Source organism: Thunnus thynnus, chromosome 20, assembly GCF_963924715.1.
Source record: "Thunnus thynnus chromosome 20, fThuThy2.1, whole genome shotgun sequence".
Classification (NCBI taxonomy): domain Eukaryota; kingdom Metazoa; phylum Chordata; class Actinopteri; order Scombriformes; family Scombridae; genus Thunnus; species Thunnus thynnus.
The window spans coordinates 17,721,899-17,743,890 of record NC_089536.1 but is presented as its reverse complement, the minus strand read 5'-3'; the positions used below and the strand labels follow the sequence as shown (position 1 = coordinate 17,743,890).

General features: G+C 39.3%; 2 protein-coding genes across 3 annotated transcripts; one reads left to right on the top strand and one right to left on the bottom strand.

Moving 5' to 3' along the window:
• Positions 1–6,209: 6,209 nt before the first annotated feature.
• On the top strand, positions 6,210–9,233 carry csf3a (colony stimulating factor 3 (granulocyte) a). Its single transcript, XM_067576847.1, has 4 exons — positions 6,210–6,977; positions 8,035–8,142; positions 8,235–8,375; positions 8,466–9,233. The coding sequence occupies exons 1-4, from the start codon at positions 6,813–6,815 to the stop codon at positions 8,655–8,657; spliced, it is 606 nt and encodes a 201-aa protein (XP_067432948.1). The 5' UTR covers positions 6,210–6,812; the 3' UTR covers positions 8,658–9,233.
• A 497-nt stretch (positions 9,234–9,730) lies between these two features.
• On the bottom strand, positions 9,731–21,934 carry med24 (mediator complex subunit 24). Of its 2 annotated transcripts, none has more exons than XM_067576838.1 (26): positions 21,833–21,934; positions 21,431–21,561; positions 21,258–21,340; positions 21,111–21,149; positions 20,948–21,021; positions 20,036–20,259; positions 19,563–19,674; positions 19,269–19,419; positions 18,910–19,023; positions 18,614–18,667; positions 18,352–18,434; positions 18,111–18,197; positions 17,725–17,836; positions 16,790–16,932; positions 16,569–16,606; positions 16,375–16,457; positions 16,071–16,249; positions 15,352–15,451; positions 14,825–15,000; positions 14,416–14,680; positions 13,543–13,724; positions 13,350–13,443; positions 13,029–13,128; positions 11,374–11,454; positions 10,581–10,729; positions 9,731–10,056 (listed from the first exon to the last, which is right to left on the bottom strand). In XM_067576838.1, exons 2-26 carry the CDS (start codon positions 21,558–21,560, stop codon positions 9,940–9,942), a joined length of 2,970 nt encoding a protein of 989 aa, XP_067432939.1. In that variant the 5' UTR covers position 21,561; positions 21,833–21,934; the 3' UTR covers positions 9,731–9,939. The 2 variants fall into 2 exon arrangements, with proteins under 2 accessions (XP_067432939.1, XP_067432940.1); XM_067576839.1 differs by having other exon boundaries at positions 17,725–17,824.
• Between the last annotated feature and the right edge of the window lie 58 nt (positions 21,935–21,992).

The window sequence follows — 21,992 nt, the reverse complement described above, 5'->3', positions numbered from 1 at the left end:
TTTTCTTTAAATAGCCAGTTTCCTGGGGTGTTTCTCCATGTCAGGCAATTAGAAATTGTAATCGATTTAGTAAATGCAAGGATGTAGGAGGATGTAAGCTTGGTGAGGAGGAAATGAGCTGAAACTCATTGTCACACAGTGGTGAAGGACAATTTGATTGAATCCTGTTAGCCACCAGATAGAAACAAACTTTAAAAAGGCATAAAAGTCAATGCCTATCTGATATCAGAAACACACTGCACCTCTGGAGTTACTCCTCAGCATAATATGCCAATATTGAGATGCCATTCCTTAGTCACAAGCCAATAACTATGTACGCAATATCATCTCATTGTCAGAAAAGGTTGATTTGAGAAGCAGAGAATTAGAGGTTACCGCAGTTCAGCTGTCATGAAATGACTTGTAACCCAAATGAGGATGAGATCTTCATATTCTGGTAGGAAAAGCCCCTCAGCAAGCACGCATTACTCTCCCCTCTTCACCCAGAGTAATTAAGGGAACACAGGAATCCTTCATGATCACACCTTGTTATCTAGACAGGGCCTCTCCCTCTGTGCTGTTTTTCATTCTCTCTCATGCCTTTAATAAGCACCCAGGGTGCCTCTGGGAGCCATATTGTCTGATGCAGTCACTCCCATGGGTTTTCCAAATAACATTTATGAGGCCATGACCTGCTGGTCCATTTAAAAGAGCTGCCAGGGATGTGAATCTCCTATTTCACCAGACCGTGGCAAAGAGGAAGATGCATTTGTATCTCCTCTGATGAAATCATCAGTACAAACTGAGACCACAAAAGGGAAATGTGTTTGAAAGGAGATGTAATTTAATCCATGTCAGACTTTGCACTCTAAAATGAGCTCTTGCCTTTTTCACAGAGCAAGGTAAGAATAGCCCAGTGCAGTGCTGAATAATGAAATTTGATGTTTAAGACGTGGGAAATGGTTTGTCAACAAGGGTATCCCTGTGTCAGACACACACATGCCTCCAGAGCAGAGCAAGACCAATATATTATTTATGGTGACCATAAAAAAACACTTGAGCAGAAAATCTGGGAATGCACCCATCATCTTATGTGACCCAATTCTCGAGGAGAAATTAAGGGAGGACGCCACGGGGGATCAGCTGCCCCCCTCTCTGCTGCCTGGCGTACCCTTGCTTGGGTAAAGCACTTTCCAAATGCCCTTTGGGTGCCGCAAGGGTCCAGAGGACTCGCAATGACAGCCAAAGTCAGTTTTACCTCATCCTCAAACTGCCTGTTTCCCAAAGGCAACGCCTCAGTCTTTTATAAGACATTTTGGTAAATACGCTTATTCACTTTCTTGCCAAGAGTTAGATGAGAAGATCAATACCACTCTCTCTGAGAGTGGTATTAATCTTCTCTCTTAACTCGGTAAAAAAGCAAATACATTTACGCATTTATGTCAAAGTATTCCTTTAAGAAAACCAGCAGTGTGTAGGTTCACTATTAAACCAATTATTTGTTTATTTTCTCCGTTCTAGTAATTCTTGAAGTGCTTGTTTGTTCTTTTTCTGTTACTTTTTTTGCTACCTATACCTGCTTAACAGTTTCCATGCTCCACGGTTTCTATTAATAGGCTGAGTTTGTTTTACAGAAAACAATGATATTGATCTTGACAGAGTTAATCTTAAGGAAGCCCAGGTACAGCCTCCTGTGATGAGCAGGAGGTTCAACAGTACTGAAAAATAGATGGTAAGCCTCTCTCTCTGACATTTCCTGCCACACACACAGCTCCCTCCTTCCCTCTTTCCTCTGATAACAGACTCACACGGTGGCTTTGAGACCAGCCACTGTTAGGGGAGGCTCACCACGAGAGGAGATACATAAATCTAGTAACATACATGTGTGTCTCTGTATTTCTTTCAGCTAATATATTTTAGTGTGTGCATTCTTTTGTTCAGATCTATGTACAACAAGGGTGAATGTGTGTGTGCATGCTGGTAGTGAGGGTACTGGTAATGTAACACCTTTGTTTTCTAGCACACAGAAATGTCACTGAGGTTAATTTAAATTTCAGGCCAGCTCAGCTTGCTCCGCCTGCTACCTTAGACACGTTACACTGGTGTGAGCATTACAACTGCTGGGTAATGGGACACAAAGTGGGGGATAAAGTGACGCATCCAATCCCGTAGAGCACAGCCCTGTTTGGGATTGGGTTGCAGGTGAAAATGTCTCCAGGTCCCCAGATCACATGGGGTCTCCCAGTGAGGTCCTGCATGGGCTCCTGTTGATTTTCTCTTGCAGCCAAAAAAAAAAAGGTAAGTGGCACCTAAGATGCTGCAACTAAGGAGAGTGACAAGGACTCAGTCAATACTCTGAGATGGTCTCGTTTGTTGGTTTCCTATAGGGGGGTGATGTGGAGATGAAAGACAGATGATAACAGCTGTCTGAGGAGAAAACAGTGTTCATTTTGGATGACACAGCTCCCTCTGTTGTGGAACACGTGTAAGTGTGAGGAAAAATAAATGCCTTTATCTTTATGTTTTCATCATAATATGCATTTATTAGTGGAATAAAGTTGACTCTAGATGTACTTATGTATATCAACAACAACACGCAGTACTCACTTGAAGTATACAGAACCAAAAAACACAAAGTGGATGCAGAAAACAGCGATGTTTTATCATAAAGGCATCTATTCAGGGTGCTGATCTATGTAACAGTATATTCAATGAGTTTTAAGACTGAGCAGAAGTGCAACATCAGATTAGGCATAAATCCTCATATATGGGTATATAAGCCTCATATACTGTAATGTGAAAGTGGTCACATAAACAAATATCACACCAAAAAATAGATATTAAAATTGTAATATGGACACATATGAGTATTAATGAGTGTGATGGTTGTTATCTGTTGATATACTATGTATAGCTAAAGCTTTGCATATCAACAGCTGAAATGTGAGTGATGTTAGGTTTAATGGTTTGTAAGTATAACTGACGTAAAGTATGTGGATATGTATGTTCAAAATTTCTCTGCTGACACAGTCATCACGTGGCAGGTGAACTGCTCATTTGTGTATATTTTTCTCTACATTTTCTATTCTACATACAGAGATATTATCCATTTACTAGTATAGCCAACTTTTGTGATATCTTCTGTATAAAAGGCAAAAAGGGAACATAGAAAAACTTATATATGCTCTAGCATAAATATTTTAATCTGTATAAATTGCCACTATAAGATTATACACGAGAGGTGTATTAATATGTGAAATTAAGATAAAGGTGTCATGTGTTTGAGTCAGAGTTTTGATGGAGTGATAAATCATGTCTTTGTCATGTTTGCTGAGAAATCATTTCCTGAGCAACATCCGCCCCAGTCTAAACCTCCTTCCTCTGAGTCCTCAGTTAATTTCACTCATACAGTTTCAAAAGTTCACAGTTATCAAAGACTTCGTTAGCATTCCATGTAAAACAAGTTTCGCAATTCCATGATTCCGCACAGCTCAGCTTTACTCTCACGGAATGTGAAATCACATGAGACAATTTGTCATTAAAAGAGAAATTAGTTAATAGGAAACAATGTTCGTCATGTAGAAACACAAATGATACATCAGGACCAGAGGGCAAAGGTTTCTGTTCACTGGACTCATGCTCTGAAAGAACATTTATTGAAAGTTATTTTAGGATAAATGCTTTTAGTACAAAAATGTAGATATTTACTTGTCTACTTAGATCCTTTTAGATGTAAGTATTTGATATTCACACCTTTCATCAAAATGATCATTATCAGGAACATTAGAAGTGGTCCCAGGACCCATGATGAACTCTAAAACCTCTTTTCTTTTCTTGGGTCATTTCTTTTGCCTCCCTAAACTCTTTAATGGCTTCCTGCCCTCTAATGTAGGTTGAAAAAGTAGCTGTACAACACAAAAATGATAGATTTAAGAAGTGAGGGCTGAATGTAAAACCTCTCTCTGTTTCCTTAGTGGATGCCTGCCATCTTAAATCCCCCTCTTTACTTCTTGAATCCTGCCAGATTGAGGCGTGGGTCCATCTTTTAAAAGCCTGTTGAAGAGCCAAGCATTGTTCATCTCCACAGAACCTTAATTTAAATTCCTGTCAATACCTCAAGGCTTTTCACAGATTACCAACACATCATACTATTTCCATTTTCTGTAATGGCAGCTCCAGTGAAGAGTTATAACAGCTATAGCAGATACAAAGGTGACATTTATGGATCAAATAAAGCATTAGTATGCATGCGTTTAAGGGTCAAAAAGGCAGGATATTCTTGTGCAGCCTTTCCCTGTCGGGCCAAATGTGAGCTATAGCACATTGTTCCTCTGTTACAACCAAATGATGTTTCCAACTGGGTCACTGACAGGGCCACAGAGCGAGGCCCCGTCAGCAGTGAATAATGCCCTCCTTTCATATGCAGGATTGATTGGAGATCAGGCCAGTGTGGATTTCAGGGATCAGATTTGACAGCTTCACTTCATAGCCTATCAAGCATGGCCAGATGTAACATAGCTACATTGACTGATCAAGGGGCCTCGTGTCAGAGCATGAAGCAAAGCGATCTGCTACAATGGAGACACAGGGCTGATTTATGAGGTGATTACATAACTCCCACCACATGTGTTTGGAATTTTTGAAACAAGGGTTTGAATGGATAAACTGAGGTGGTAAAATTATATGTGGAGCCTTAAGGCAAAGATGGATTGAAAACTTAATATTTCTAATAAATTAGAGTTATATCATAATTTTAAAAACATCATATTTTTCATTGCGCTTTCAACTTCGAGAGGTTTGTGACTGAAATGCAAGCAACCCCCTTTTTGCAGAGCACAGCGGCACAGCTGAGGTTAATTTTAGAAAAAAACATACAAATAAACATATAATTCCACTAGATGGCACTCTTGTTTAGTCTTTTCACTGCTCAATAGTACCGTACCTGTAGACACCACAAATGTCCAGGTCTGGTGAAGTCCCTGATTCTATGGCCACCTCTAAGGATCAAGAACCCTTCATGTAAGATAAAACCTAAAGTGATGGAGAGTCTCCCTGCTATCTTAAAGAGTCAGTTTTAGTTAATGAACATATGAAATTTCAGACTTACTACATAGGGGTTAATTAACCTTCATTTCATTTTATTTTTTCTGCTCTCTTCCTTTTCTGTAAACTAATAGCACTCTGTGTGATGTTTTGTGTTATGATATGAGTCTTGCAATGTATGTGGTCACATGGCTGCGATTTTTGATTTGGGTGCTGTCATGATTTTGTGTGTGTGTGTTGAAAAATTAATAGAATGTATATATATATATATATATATATATATATATATATAAAAATCCTAATATAATTTCTAGACCTTTCTCGCATTGCTGCAGCTTGGACAGCAATCTAATAATCTGAATCTGAATCACACTGAATGTAAGAATAATCTTTATTGAGGTTTGATCATCTTGATGCGTGACAGGCATCAAGATGTCAAAATTTCCAATGTATTAATGACAAGGCGAAACCCACAAGTTGCCCTCCAAGAATCATGATGACCAGACACGTCATAGTGAAATTTTTTACAAAAGGTTCCTCAAAAACAAAACAAAAAGAAACAGATTCCAGAAAACGTTGTGTTTAAATTGTTTAAGCACTTTCAATTTCAATTGCCCTGTAACCGTGAAAAAGGAAATGCCTGTTCCCTCTCTGTTTCTCTGTATATGACACTAGTCGTATTACATCAATGTAAAAAATCAGCAATGAAGGAATTCCAGTTCCCAAAATGAAAGTCTTGAATTGTGTTACGTTGGAGGCTTGGGCTGAAAACGTTATTGCATAATAGAAAACAAATATAGAGTCATATAAATTTCACCCTTCATTTTCAAATATTTGTTCTTTTATCCTACATCTTTGTAACCTGTGTCACTCTTTTTATTGTTATTAACTATTAGCTTCTTTGTTTTGCCGTTTAATTTCATTTCATTGTCTTGTGTTAAGTAATTTGTGATGGATTCTGTTGGAAAGATGCTATATTAAAAAAAATAAAGTTTACTATTATTTTGTGACTCAAAATGTTAAATTATGTAACTCTGGTGCTTCTAAAAACGTACAGCCCTCTGAACCTAAATTTGTAAATTTAATGGAAATATGCAGTTACTCATTATGAGACAGATGACCAAATAATGGGAAAACCCAGAATATCTGCACGGGGGCCGCTATATATATAAACATACGTGTGCCCAATCAATCATGACTAGTGTTCACTTGAGGTCAATACTTTAAGACATCCCCCTAAGAGAGGCCATGCACATCCTGATTGGTAAGTAAAGTGGCAACGCTTTCTGCTCTCTCATCTCTGTAGACCATCATCCTGACACAGCAGACACTCTGAAGCTGCTGCTCAGGATCTGGACTATTTAATCAGCATTAAGTCGTATTATTACAAAGTTTAAATGATCTGGACCTGTTTTTTTTTTTTGTTTTTTTTAAGTAGATAGTATTTATTATAACTTAATATGTCATATGTAATATAACTTAACTGTCAGATTGGTTATGTTTAAGTACTGCAGCTACTTTTGGCTTAAGGGTTCATATTACAGGGAATATTGTCAACTCATGTAGCTATTTTAGCCTGTGAGGGGAGGGCATGCTTAGTGCTGCAGCACAGAGGAGCTGCAGAAGAGACATTCCGGCTTTGTTCTGCTGTTGTCTTCCTCGCTCGTCCTCGCATACACACATACACTCAGCACTGTGCTGGATGTACAGGAAGGGATTGTTTTGATGCTACATCGGCACCGACTCTTTTTGATTTTTCTCCTCTTACAGTTTTCGCTGTCCTCTACTACATGACCGACCTCGTCTGCAGCGCTCCTCTGCCGGAGCTCTCCGACGCACAGAGCACACTTGTTGCGAATCTACAATTTCAGGAAATTGTGCAAAGAAGCCGCAGTTTAACAGAAAAGATCCTGCTCTCCATTCCCGAGACGCACAAATCCTGCATTGACATAGAGGTGAGATAAAGTATAGACACGTCCTAGCGACGCATAATTGTGTTTTTGATTGAATCTATTTAGACAAGAGCCTCGGGGCTGCTGCATGTGATGAGTCTGTTCGGGCCCGTATAAGGGCTTCTTCAGACTGCATTGAATCAGCACTGTGTCTCTGATAAAAGCCTCTTTTATGCGTTCATGTCTGAAATATTTTCATTCATCACCAAATTACTGGCAATGGAGCAAACCATGTGAATTGTGTATTCTAGAGGCTGTGGATATAAAAAATAAATGTACTGATTATTATCAGTGGTGCAAGAAGTACTCAGATCTTTTACTTGAGTAGAAGTAACAATACCACAATGAAAAAATACTTAATTACTCAATTAGTAAAAGTCTACTTTATTAAGTATTGGCGGCAAAATGTACTTAAAAGTATCAAAAGTAAAAGTACTGATTATGTAAGATGACCCAATTTAGAGTGTTATTTATAAATGAATGGAATATTGATTCATTGATATGTACATGTGAGCAGCATTTTAATATTGTCAAGGTAGAGCTCACTTTAACACCTTATACTGTTGAATAGTCTAATCTACTTGTAACAATGCATATTTAACAAACTGATCATATGTTTTATGTATAAAATATTGATCTGTGAAGTTACTAGTGACTATAGCTGTGAAATAAATGTAGTGGAGTAGAAGTATCAAGTAACAGAAAATGGAAATACTCAAGTAAAATACCTCAAAATTGTACTTGAGTAAATGCACTTGCAGTTGTATGCTGTGACTACTAAATGCAGTTGTAATAGTCACAGTACAACTTGCAGTAGGTGTTATAACACAAGTATTCACTATCTGATTTTAAAGCAGTGGGAAAATGAAACCAGTGAATCAGCTAAAATGAGCCTGTGTGGTTTTATGTTAGCCTTAAATCTGCTGAAATCTTACATGCTTTTTGCTTTTCTTGATTAAACTTAGCATACAAGGCTACAAGATCATATGATGTTAATGTGTGTTTCTTGTTGTATTCCAAGCTGTGATCTATCCATAACATCTTTATGTCTTCACCACAGACTCTGCAACTCAATTCCTCAGATAATGCAAAGCTTGGGATAATGGCAACCAACATTGGCATCCCGTCTGTTCCTGTACTCAAAGTTGTGTCAGAAAAATTCTCTTTGGTAAGCACCATTCGGGGGGAATCGGTTCTTTAACTGTACACAAGCTGAAGAAAGACAACATGACTGATTTGTTGGTGTTCTTTCCCACACAGGAGACCAGTTTGAGACGGATGTCTGAGGGTCTTCAGTTGCACCGCGACATGCTGAGCTCGGTCTCCCCTCGGCTGGGGAAAACAGACAAAGTGACTGAATTAACAGCTGACATCAGAGACCTTGGCATTCAGATCAACAAGGTAGCAGAACACTTCTGAATCAATCTGTTCTGTTAAATATTTCTGATTTTTTATAGCACCTTCATGATGTGTTTTTTGTATATCTTACAGATGCTGAAAATGCTCCCAACAGAGACTGTGGTGCAGCCAACTTCGACCCCTGTGGCCTTACGTCTGCCAGGGGAGTATGAGGTTCAGGTGGCAGCACACCTGACTCTAGTGCAGCTGCAGTCCTTTGGGCAGGACATGATCCGCCACCTCAGGAGTCTGGACCGGAGCAATGAAGAAGAGACAGAGAGCTAACCAAATATGTGCCTAAATCTGTCTGCTTTTAGCTCACGTGCAAAAAATGTACATCATCCTGCCATTTTTTTTACTGTGGTATTTATTTATTTATGTGTTGAGAAATTATTTATTTTTTGTAACTGATTTCTATTTATTAATTTATTTATGGAAATGTAGTACTGAATATTTATTTGGGGTATTTATTTTTGACAGCTATGCTTTTGATCCCTCAGCTTTTTGTTGTTTACAGCTGAGGCAACTTCTTTCAGCCTGAAATAACTTCATTAAGCCTATATTACACGGCAATAATTGGAAATTAAATCATCCTTCAGCCCCTGACAAAAATGAACAACTAATGTCTACAATATAAAACAAGCCAGAAACTACACTTACAATTCCTCTCCGTTGTTTCATAAAGATGAAAAGCAAAGCTGGAAGATTTTCAGCATTGGCTTAAATATAAAATCTTTACTTTTAAAACTCACACAAGGGGGTACGTTAAAGACTAATACTACATTGTGTATAATTTTACACATAATTATTTTTGTATGAATCTTATTTTTAATATTACTGTACAAGTTTGTGTTTTGTATTCTGTCTTTCAATAAAAAAAAAAAAAAAATTTCCTTGAAAGGGATTTGTTCCTATTTGGCAATTACAATGCACTCTTGACACATCTGGTACTGGCACACTGGGTCACAATTACGCATGAGCTATGTCATCAATGAAACTACTCCTAAAATTCAGAACCTAATACTGTAATAGAGAAGTGCAACTAAAAGTGAAATGGAGGCTTATGTGTCATTTTTGCCACACTAGTGCCAGTCAGATTTACTTGAGGAAGTGTTGCAATCGACGGATGTCTGACTGATGACCACAAGGAGCTTTCGTTACTCAGAGGATGGTCCAAAATCCCTTGTACGTAGTGTCATGTGGTAGCCTCACTAACATGTGACAATGCACCTGACTCTGGCGTATTCATCACAGTGGTCTGATCTCATGTTATTGTGATTTCCGAATGTGACTCAATATAATATGATCTTGCACGTAAAATAACTCACTTTAAATACTGGCGAGCAGAAACAAGACAATTATCATTATGGGTTTTTTTTTATTCTAAAAAATATTTACACATTTCTTTAAGAATGAAAAAGAACATATAAAATAACAAGTGTTTACAGAGACATGATCATGAACATTTGCCATAAAAGACAATCCCCTTTAAATGGATGATCCAGCACTGAGTCACTGAACAAACAATGGGTTCATTTGGTACTGATGTAAATTTAAACCCACAGTTTTACAAGGCAGAGATGGCTTTGGCAGCTACTCTCCTCCCCAGCGGCAGAGTCAGGTCAGTGATGGCCAGGACGACTTTAGGTTTGGCCAAAGCGGGCAGCTTCACCAGCTCAGAGACCTGGATGCACAGAAGAAGAATCACCTTTATTTATCAGTAATAGTGTGGTTCAATGGACATCATGTTGCTCAAGGCACACAAAAAAAGCACCTAGTCATGGTTTTTCAGAGGGCATTTTTTAACCCTTGATCTGTTTTTTTTAGGGCAACTTCCTTCTTCACATTTTGAATGTATTTAACTACTAAAAATGCATTTGAACACTCAATTGTCACCACTGGGAACAGAAGTGGATGGTGCCCCTAAACCAGTTTATTGTATTGAAAACATTCGCCTGCTGTTGTTTACTTAATCTGGTGAAAACACATAAAGCACAGGTAGATATAACTCACAATCTCAACCTTGGATTTGGTCTCTCTTTCGGTTTTATCCTTCTTCACTAAAGCGACCTTTTAAAATACCTTTGGAACGAACACTGAATCTGGGATGGAATTTCAGACCGTTTCCAATAATGTCTGATGTAACAGCCACTCCCCCTGCCTCCTTATCACCATCTGTCTAGCCTCCTCTCTTTACTCATAACTCACCATTGTAAAGGGCATGAACTGCAGGATGCTTCCGCGACTACCCTGTTCCAGGCAGTCGACGCACTCCTCCATGAAGCTCTGTACGAACTGAGTGTGAGGTCCTGCCATCTTGGAGCCAACGATGGAGGAAATGAGGAGAAACAGGTTGGCTGGGGAGATGGGAACAGGTGGAGGTTGAGCATTTTACAAATGTTTCAGTTGGAAAACCAAATTTAGCAAATAACGCTAAGTCCCTGATTACCAGAACAGTTGTGCAACAGCATTTCCTGCAGGATTCTCAGAAACAAACAAAAAAAAAAGTGAATTTACTGAGTTTAGCTTTTTGGTTAACGCAATAAAGTGTCTCAGAAAGTCACAAGCCTAAAGAACAACTTCAGTGCTCCCTGGCATAGATTTTCTGAGTCTCTGGAACTCTGGTGGAGGGATGAACACCATTCTTCGAAAAGACTTTCCCTTATTTGTTTTTTTTTGATAATGGTGATCACTGTCACACACAGCAGCCTAAAATCTCCCACAGATGATCAATTTGGTGGAGATCTGGTGACTGTGGAGGCCATAGAATATGATTTCCATTATTTTCATACTCAGTAAGCCATGTATGAATCAGCATTTATTGTGTCTGAACTAATTTACTCAGGTTTATCCTTTAATTTGTCTCCTGTCTGTATTCCTGAGTACTTTGTTAAGAAGGCAGCAAGGGAGGCATAGAAAGTAGGACACATTTTCTCTGTTTTACAAGCCTGGGGTTTGATTCTTTGCAAGAAGCAGGAAAAAAGGTAAACGAGTATCTCACCCAGGACTCGGTTGAGAGGGTCCCTCATGTTGACAGTGTGAAGCTGGGAGGCAGAGAGGGAGCTGCTCATCGATCGGTCTCCTTTGAGAGAACACGTGATGTGAGAAACAGTGGAAAAAGTTTTGTTTTCATTTTAATTTGTTAATTGGGGAAAGGAAAAACATACACACAACAAATGAATGTCAACAGGGAAGTAGAAGTTATACCTCTTGTGTTGTGCTGGTGTTAGGCAAGTGCAATCTTGACAACAGGTTGTGAAACTCCGTCTGACATGTTCTCCTTCCTTTGTTCCTAAAATAACCTCACCACTAAAGCACTAACCCTAAACTAATGGCAAGCCACCATACTTTTAAGTAAGAATAGTATATACAGTTTCTAAATGACTCAGTGGAAACAGGTGGAATGAAAAAAAACTTTGAGTTTCAATCTTGATTGCATCAAGCAAAGTGGCTCATCATTTTTTCCTAAGTCATGCAACACACAGATGTTTGATGCCCTGTCTGGTGATTTCTCCATGAGGCTGTAGCCAAAATTAAACAAATAAAAATTCCCAAAGCCGATAGCCTGAATGCTCATTACATCAGCAAGGTTGGTTGCATGATGAAAGTAGTTGCTGGGAACCACAATACAAAACCTGTACTGCTCTCAGTCTTCCTCCTGTTGTTGAACTGTTACAAGTAAAAACGGCAGTGCTCAAGTTAAAACCTGCTGACGGGCAAGATGGTGACGCGCACTTATCGTAAGGCCCACACGGAATCTGCGGCCGCAGAATTCCAACGCCACCTCCACAGATTTTGCGCAGATTTTGCACAGATTTTCCACAGATTTTAAACCAATAGAGATGCTGCTTGTAAGTTTTATGTTTGAGTGTCATGTTTTTTGCCTTTGCCGTTTTTAGAGGTTCTCAAAAGATATTTGGTGAAGTTGAGATCAAAGGCCTTACCAGTTATTTATTTATGTATTTGTTCGTTTATGTGTTGAAGTGTTAATTGTTGGGAGATGATTAATGGTTAATGTTTTCACAGATTAATTTTGCTCTTTCTGCTCCACATTGAACCTTGCATTTTAGTGGCCATGTGTCCTGCATTTTATGCTGGTTGACTTTTCCAACAAATGTTTGCACCTTGTTTTGAACTGTTTCAAATTCAATGGTTCTACTAAAATCTACTAAATATTTCTTTCAGCCTGCTTGAGGTAATTTTAGGTTGTTTTAATGTATTTTGTGTGCTTATTTTTGCTCAAAAACAATCTTTATTATCTTAAGTATCACATTACAAGCAAAAAACATTCCGCTGAATTCTGCAGATTTTCATTCTGGAGCAGATTCCATGTGGGTCTGCTCATCATTTAAGGTAAGACAGGCTGGCTTATAAGCTTATTTATGCTCCTCTGATTTAGCTAAAAGGGCTTACAAGAAGCAACTGGCTTGTAACATTAGAAAGTCAATTTACTTCAGAAACCATCTGGTATTTTACATAATCCCCCGGCTCACACTTACAGACACATCACTGAAAGGTCGCATGTTAATTTATATATATGCAAAGTATATATATATATATATATATATATATATATATATATATATATATATATATATATATATATATATATATATATATATAAAAATATAAAAACACACACACTTATAGACTGACCTGGACTGGAAAGGGCTACGGGTTCATCCTCATTGGAGCTGAGCAGACGCATGAGTTTAGAGGGTTGAGTGTCATCCAAGGGAAAGAGGCTGCTGTAGTCCTGCAGCCAACAATACACATGGTAGGCACAACATTGTCTTGGAGATCATTTAGATAATAGTTAGTGCTATCCTACTTACTTTTAGTGTCAATATCAGTTATAAAAATCTAATCATTGTATTTACTTCAACATGTTGGTTTCTCACTCTGAAAATTTCATGACTCACACAATACATAGCCCTTATGACACATACTGCAACGGGCCTTGTGTGACTGCTTTACCTCGATATCTTCTCGCTGCCTTTTGCGTTGATGAGCTGAGAACAAGCCTTTATGGTGAGAGGAGTAAGAGCTGAGTGCACACCAGACAGACAACCTGAGGAGTTAGATGAGAAGAGCAAAGTTAACACCTGATTCAAAGCTACCAAAACCACTCCCATCATCATCAACCATCAAAGTATGAAGCGTCTCTTACTTGGCCAGTGCTTTGCCAGGTGGGTCTGCCAGACTGTGCCAGTGGGCGGAGTCTGTGAGCAGGTTGGGCAGTATGGTACCCAGCAATGTGAGGGTGATCTGCTGAGTGTCCAGGCAGAAGATACTGTAGAGTAACTCCACCACCCGATTGGCCCACTCCTGTCGAGTCTCCTTCAGCAGCTCCTGAAATATGACGCAATGTTTCAATTACATATAAAGTAATCTGACTGTTAGCCATACTCCAGTTAAGATTTTTTGGTATGCACCTTTGATACCACAAGAGTGAACTTTCATCATCTTTAAAAAAGGTACCACATGATGTGTTTGACCACTAGTGGTACAATAAAGCAATGTTTTGATAAGTGGACCTCCTGAGCCACAGTCACCCCGACTGACACTGCTTGTCAACATTATAATTATGCTAGAATAACCTGTTTAGGAATAGGGCTGCAACCAACAATTATTTTCATTATCAATTATTCTGCCAATTACTTTCCCCATAAATTGTTTTGTCTATAAAATGTCAGATAATAGAGGTCGACAAAACAAGACATTTGAAGACGTCACTGTTGGCTGTGGGAGATTGTAATAATTATAAAATTATAACATTTTTCTCTATTATCTGACATTTCATAGACAAAACAATTTATGGAGAAAGTAGAGAAAGATAAATTGAATTCTATGCTTATAAATACTGTCAGTGTTGTTGATGCTTCTTCTTTCATATGTACAGAATCAACTTAAATACATACACAAACACTTCTACTAAGAAATGAAGCTGCACATATTGCCACAAATGAACAGAATCGGGCAGATGTGTAGCTTCTACTTATTTAAACCTTAAGCTGTCTGAACATTTTCCTGGCCCACCTACCTTGACCAAATTGTTAGTGAACCAAAAGACCCCTCCCATGTTGAGAAGACTCTCAAACAAGTGCAGAGCTCGACTGTCCACCCAGCCTTTGCGCAGCACCGTCTGGAACTGCTTGCTGAGAGCCGTGTGGATGGGTTCCTTGGCGGGCAGCAGGTTGCGGTACGGGATTGGCTCCTGGCCCTCAACTGGGGGACGCAGAGTCGCAGCCGTTTGTTGGAAGACGTCGGCACACATGTGCTCCATGATGGAACTCATGATTATCACGCTGGTGGAAGTGTGGGGGAGCGGACGTAATTGTTAATTCTTGTAATAAAGGACTGTTCAGGAGACTGGATTGAAACACACTTTTCATCATGGGCTAACATTGTCAAGTACAAGTTGGTGTGTTAGTGAAATATAACATTTGTACCGTTCATTGTAAAACTGCAGAGTGTTCTCCCCATACAGCGGGGTCACAAGTTGTCGGATCATAGTCTGGGGCTTCTCCCTCTCATCCCGCCCCAGCATCCTGACGTGGGCCACCAGCCAGGCCACGGCGCAGATCGCCATACTGCACACCTTCCCCTTGATGTTGTCAGTGATCTTCTACACTCAAAAAGAGATGGCAGATTACAGCAAGAAAAAGAGGAAGGAAGGATGTGGTTAATGGAATGCAGGGTACAATAAAAGGAAAGAGGATTCCGACTAATACTGCATCCTGAGCCATTGCGTGATTCGAAAACTTGAATGGAATGGAGACGTCATTGCTGTTGCAAGTGGTTAACACATTGCTACTTCAGTTTCCACAGAATATGTCACACTCACTTGAGGAATGAGTCAAACTCCAAAATTAGGAGAAAAGAGAATTCTTAGATATGTAATCGTCAGGAAGGACAAGAATGTTATCCATTTACAGGAAGATAAAAGGAAAAAAAAGAACATTAATATGGGACGGACCTGTACTGCCTCCACAGATAGCACACCATTCTCCCACGCATTCAGGACCTCCAAGATAGCCGCTGGAGTGCTGAGACAGATTTCATGCCATTTCACCTGACTATAAGAGCAGATAAATGTCACAGGAAATTACACATTTAGAGAGTGCTATATAAACTCAGACCACAATCTGATTAAGCAACATATACTTTGCACATAGGAAACCAGTCTAAATTAAATGTTTAGTCTATTGAAAAAAAAAAAAAAATTATCAAGTACATCAAAAGCAGCACAGTTGTCTGATAACAAATTATTATGATCATTAAACATTATAATCTTTTCCTTTCCGTCACAGCCACAATTATTGCATGGTAATGAAGTTTAAAGCACTTGATTAGAATAGTGTGCCTGTCTGGTGCATTGGTGTGTGGGTAGGAAACTCTTTCATCTGAGACACATAGACAAAAGTGCTGCCATTACGTACAAGTGTTGTATGTAATTGCGTATATATGTACGTATGTTTGCTGTAAAGGAATTCCTGGCTCAAATAAGTTCCAAGGTTGTGCAAATTGAAATGACTAGAAACAAAATGAGATATGAAAAGTGCCTTCAAAAACCCAGACAATATGGAATGGTTGTCTACGTTATGGTATGCAATATAGGTTAAGATCATTGTAGCCTTAAGATGCTTTTGGGAAACTGGAACCAGTTCCTTGACTTGAGATTTATCTTCAACTCACACTAGCTTCATCTCTGAGGAGTTGTTCAGCAGAGTCACCAGGCTTTCTACTTTGCCAGGCTCAGGTCTGAAGCAGGGGTGGTCTGGGTTCAGGGTCTTGCCCTCTTCCGGCATACATGTCTGTAGCCATGTTTCAAAGAAGGGCGTCTCCCCTGAAGGACTGGGGTCTGACAGGATCACCTGGAAAGAGTAGACATAAGTCCGCCATGTATTTTATGGACTGAAACAGGCCAAATTGACCACAATGGAGAGATGACACAGATCCCTGTCCATTAACATGCAACCCAGCATCCCCATCTACTGACCTCAGAGCCATATGTCTGGACCACATGGCAAAGCATGAGGAAGGAGATGTCGAAGAGCAGGGCCCGTACTGATGCAGATTTGGCTGAGGGAGAGGAGGAAAATCCTCAGTGTTAGTATCTCATTCAACAGATAATATGTCAGTGAGGAAAGAAATTCCCACATTGGAACACATCACTCTTGTATTTGAACTTACATCCTTCGCCACTGATGTGCTTGGGAAACTCATTAAGCCTAGAAAAAAAAAAAACACTTCATGAGCCAACTGGAGTTTCCAACTAGGAAACATCGCAACATTTGAAATTTGTCACCCTTTAAAATATAGGTGGTAAGGTAGTAAACTGTTACAAAAGTCATAGGTCTGGTGACTGTGAGGACCATTTGTCTCTTTTTACAGTCTAGTATCCATTTACTTACTTAATGAACTTTCGGGCAAATGATTTGAGTTTCCCAGTGGCAGCTGCTGCTGCCAGAAGCAGATCAAGGCTCTTTCCAGACAACATGTGCCCAAGGACCCCGAGAAGGCCCTCAGGAGACTTAGAGTGGTCAGCATCTACTGTCTAATGAACAAGAAGGAAAAAGTTATGTCAGTTTTTTTATATAAAAAGTGAAGTCATTGCAGTGCTGTGATCTTTGAGAACTTTGACTACTTTCATTTAATAATGTTTCTCTCCTGTAGCAAATTGATTAGGGTGCTGTGAAAATTTTCACAAATCAAGTCTGATCAAAATGAGCAGGATCTCAGAAAAAAGCAAAAAAAGGAGAGATATTTCATTATTTACAGTTCTTTACAACACTCCAACATTTATTCACAGAACTTCTAATGAAGTACTGGAGCAACAGTTAAAAAATACATTAAAAAAAAGATATTGCACCAGTCTGGATATTGCACCACAGTGCAGCAGCATATTATACTAGGATATAAATAATGATTTTGAATAAATAAAACAAGCAAGGTGTTTGTGTGCCAAATGCAGGCGATTTACTGGCATCTCGTTGCCATGGCGCTGTAGTTCCAGGAAGGCTTGGAGCTCTAAGAGGTTTAAGGACACTTCGGCTATGCGGTCTCTTAGATGTAACAATGTTTCCCTATCGTACCTTACATGGCCGAGAACTTGGGTTGCATTAATATAGAAAAGAAAGAAAAAGAAACAACACCAGGCACAACCTGACAGAGAGAGTTCCACAACATCGCACACTGGTTTTTGTTGCGTTAATGTAATTAGATTTCTGTACCTATTCTCTGGGCCCTTTTTGGCATTTCTGGACCCATTATGAATACTACTTAGTACTGATCAGGCCTAAAACCACCAGCACTGTAATATCGTTTAGATCAGATTACGGTGCACTACCTTGAGGATATTGGTGACAGTAGGCTCAGCTCTCAGGATGAGACCGGGGTTAGGCTGGATGTTGGCATTTTCTGCTGTCTTTAGCCTTGGGGCGAACTCCCTGTCCTCGGTCCTAAATCAAATGTGCAAGGGGAAGGGGGACAGGGAGGGAGGGGGAGAGGAGAGAGAAGAAAGAAAGAGAAAGAGAAAAAGGGAGAGGGCAAGGGGGAAAGGGAGATATGGAGTGTGGGATATTGTGTGAATATGGTGAATAAAACTACATTTATCATCATTTTAAAACAAAAGTAAGACAAAACTGAGGTTACTGCAGGACTTGATTGTTGATACAATCCTTATGTTGAAATGTTCTGAATCATATATGTTCACTGTGAGAGGGGAACGTGTACCGTTTCGATGTGAGGCTGGCTGTGTTTGAATCAGACAGCAGGCCAAGCTTGTTGCACTCCTGTAGCAGCATGCCGAGGCAATCGCAGCTATGTGAAGAAGGAAAGGAAAAATGATTTAAAAAAATGGTAAAGGCTACAGTGCTGCCTTACCTGACATCTAGCTGACTTTCTTATCTATAATGTCTTACAATGAAGTAACGGGCAATGAAGATGGTCGTAGCAAGTTTTTGGCTGCACTTACTTGCACCTTTGATCCGCTTTGTCCAGCAGTGGTGTGAGCTTGAGTAAGTACTGAAATGCAATATTCACATCCTCCATGAAGTCCTGGAAAATATATTTGCCATGGTTTAAAGTTATAGTGGAGGTTCATTACATTATATTTTAAACACACAAACTATTGATTGATATGTTAGACAGTTAGACAGATATGTTTGGCAGTACTAATTGCTCTTAACTATGTGTGCTCAGTTGATAGAAAGACATCAGTGAGCCAACTGTTTTACCTGTCCTTTGTCACCCTGAGGATACTTCTTTAGTCGGAGTAGAACTTGTGGGATCTGGGAAAATGAAAAAAGAAATGCATTTCTTTAAGCATGGATGAGCAGAGACATCATGTGCAAAGATGGTGACAATGCTAATGTCATTCTGTCAGTGGTATCTATAATATGGCTCACAAAGGCAATACTTAATCATGTATGATTATGATCATGATAATCATGTATCGGATGTAAATCAGTTTACATTATTTCAGAGAAATAAATTCATGATGATGAGTCCTCATGATTGAGATAAATCTCACCTTGAGGAATGTGAAGGCAGTCCATTTGAGCTCCTCTGTGCCCTCTGGTGACTCAATGAGGCCAGTGAAGCAGGCCTTCCATATCTCCAACACAAAAATAGGAGCAGGGATTTGCTGTGGAGGACAGAAATTTTGAGAAGACTGCTGCTATAAAACAATATAGAAACACTGCCTGCACCGTTTAATCTGGCTGGTATAATAGAAAAACTTTGCAAGTATGCAATAAGTACACAATAAATGTAAAACTTTATTCAAAGTGGTTTCATTGACGTGATAATGATGAGGTTACAGGAGCACTGGGAAACATTTTAAACACTAAGGTAGCTTTGTATTACATCTCTCTACGACTAAAAGTTCACCTGCATTCTTTTGATCATCATCAGCTGCTCCACCAGTGGCTGTGTCTCCCCTGTCAAATTCATGGTCCCTTCCAGCATTATGAAGGCATGGACTGATGGGAAGGAGGCGTGGACTTGAGGGTCACACTGCACAGACAGCATCAGGGGAATACTGAGGAGAGAGTGAAGAATTAGCAAGAGGCAGATTGATTGTGATGGTCTTTAAATTAACACAGTCACACTTAAACTTAGCAGCTTCATGCCAAAACAGCATGATAGCTCTGCCTTATTTAGGAATGAGGAGGAAATTCTTACCCTTTTACCAGTGACACGCTCTCCTCTAATTTAGTCCTCAGTGTCTGGTTAGGTACACTGCTGAGGCCATCTGTCACTTTAAGTATTGCTTGCTCCACATTACTCCAGGAACCTGTGAATGAATAGCAGCAGAAACACTCTAAGACTTCATGTTCATAATAAACACGCACAATAACATTCAACTAAAACAGATTTTTTTAAAGTTTAGGTAGCATTCTAGTATCAAATCTACTGACATTATGATAATATCTAATCTTCATATTTGAGAAACATTTTACAAATTCCTAATTGACTATTTACAACAGTCAATAAATTGTAAAAAGGAAAAAAAAAAAAATTTGGAAGGGCAGAATGTCATCATGTCATCATATATGTGACTAATATATCAACTAATTGATATACTGTTAAAACTCTTATGCATTGTTCACAATCCTATGTATACACAGGCACACAGACACACACAATCCTAACACCTTGTTCCTCCAGGCGAGCGATGTGTACGAGGGCTCTGTTCTTGGTGCTGCACATCAGAATGTGTAGCCTCTCCTGACAGGCTCTCAGAATGGCCTCTGTGCTGGTTGATAGGCCCAGTTCCCTCAGCCTCTCACAGTACCAGGCACAGCCCTGCAGTAGCCACACCACCACCCCAAGCAGAGCCCGACACAGCCCAATGCATTCCTCTGCTTTCCCGTGACAGCTTCAGAGTCAGAGATGAGACACAGTGAATTAAGAGATCATTTAAAGAGAAGAACATTGCAAAAATTAATTTCTTTGCAGACCAAAAAGTACACGCAAGTAGTAAAACATCAAGTCTACATAAAACGATCATATCAAAAGAGCAAGTAATCTATTACAAATATCAAAGCGCTTTAAAACAATCTATCTGCAGCTCTTGATGGGGTTAATAATTTTGATGGGCTCAAACCAGCCCAGAGAACCTGGGCTGTTATTCCAGGGCAATGAGTAAAATGTAATTTTAAAAATTAAAGGGTAACTGGTGGAACATAGGTGATCTTGGTGTTATATAATCACTACTTCTAGAGCTGAGAAAAAGCTTAGCAGCAGCAGCACTCTGGATGAGCTGCAGGTGTGAGCCAATTAAAAGTAATAAGAAGTAACTCATTTTTAATAAAAGTGCTTTCTGCATATATCATTCCTCATATTGTTTAATCCTACAAAACAGTAACATATAGTATTATTAAAAGGTTTAGTACTGTTTTCTGAATGATTTATATTTGCACGATGTTTCTCTAATTGTCTATTAATATTAGAGGGTGCTACACATAGGGACAAATCATAAACTTCATGAAAGGGTACAAGTTATGATTCAGAATGTAGGTGTGAAAATGATAGAGACCAAAACTGGAATGGAAAATTTTACATACCTTAGACGATGGCAGAACATATCCATCATCTCCAACAGTGACTTGACGCACAGCTCCCGAGAAAAATCATCAAACTATCAGAAAAGAGACATATTCATGAAAACCTCTCACGTCTTATTGTAAAATGTATAGTTGTCGTAATTGTCATCAAGCACAAAATTACCTTGCTGATAGCTGTGAGCACACTGGAATAAGACACCATCTACAGAGAGAGATAGAAAGAGAATGAGAGAGAGGATAATGTTCACAGCTTGCAGTTGGACACACTGCTCAATTACACCTTTTTTCAGAACACTGCTTTTTTTCTTACCTGAGAACTTATGGCATATTTGAGGTATGACAAAATAAGGGGGTTAGGAGAGGGGCCAATCATCGCCTGCTCCATCAGGGCCTCTGGAATATAAACACACAGCATCTAGAGCCACAATAGAAATGACAACAAGATAACAAGTGTAATGCCACATTATTAACACGATGGCTGACCTGCAAGGTTAAGATAGTCCCATGTTGCTCCCTTTGGAAAGTTTTTCTTGATATTAATTGCCCACTGGTAGTCAGTCCAACGCTCCTTCCATGCCTGCAGAATGGCTTGTTTCAAATTGACCACCTTCATCCTGGTATAATCGAACATACACACATGTAAAATAATAGCAAAGTTCCCAAGACACAACCATTGAGCTATTTTGAAGTAAATTTCTAAGCGATAACACTCAGTCTAACTTTACGTTTTCCATTATTTGGCTAGCTGACGTTAGCCGTTAGCTGCCGATGTCATTCCTCAATGTATTAAAATGTAGTCGATAAGCCGGGTGCAAATATACATAAAAGGAAAAAACTAAATACAGTCACGCTGTCTGTTTTTTTTTCACTAAATGTGAAGCTTACCTGACGTTTTCTGTGTTTTACAGAATAAAAAAAGATATTTGTTTACAGCGGCTCCTTTGCTTCACAATGAAAGCAGCGACATTTTTGCTTTTAAACGTCGTAAGCGTTCATTGGTTCATTTCGTCAGGTGTCAGTATTCCTGTCGCGGATTGGTTAGAGA

Coding starts and splice junctions, on each gene's coding strand:
- csf3a (XM_067576847.1), top strand. CDS start 6,813: ATGACCGACCTCGTCTGCAGCGCTCCTCTGCCGGAGCTCTCCGACGCA. Junction 8,143..8,234: donor TGTCAGAAAAATTCTCTTTG/GTAAGCACCATT, acceptor TTTCCCACACAG/GAGACCAGTTTGAGACGGAT. Junction 8,376..8,465: donor TTGGCATTCAGATCAACAAG/GTAGCAGAACAC, acceptor TATATCTTACAG/ATGCTGAAAATGCTCCCAAC.
- med24 (XM_067576838.1), bottom strand. CDS start 21,560: ATGAAGGTGGTCAATTTGAAACAAGCCATTCTGCAGGCATGGAAGGAG. Junction 18,668..18,909: donor CTGCCTTCACATTCCTCAAG/GTGAGATTTATC, acceptor TCATTTTCCCAG/ATCCCACAAGTTCTACTCCG. Junction 10,057..10,580: donor AGTTCATGCCCTTTACAATG/GTGAGTTATGAG, acceptor CTGTGCATCCAG/GTCTCTGAGCTGGTGAAGCT.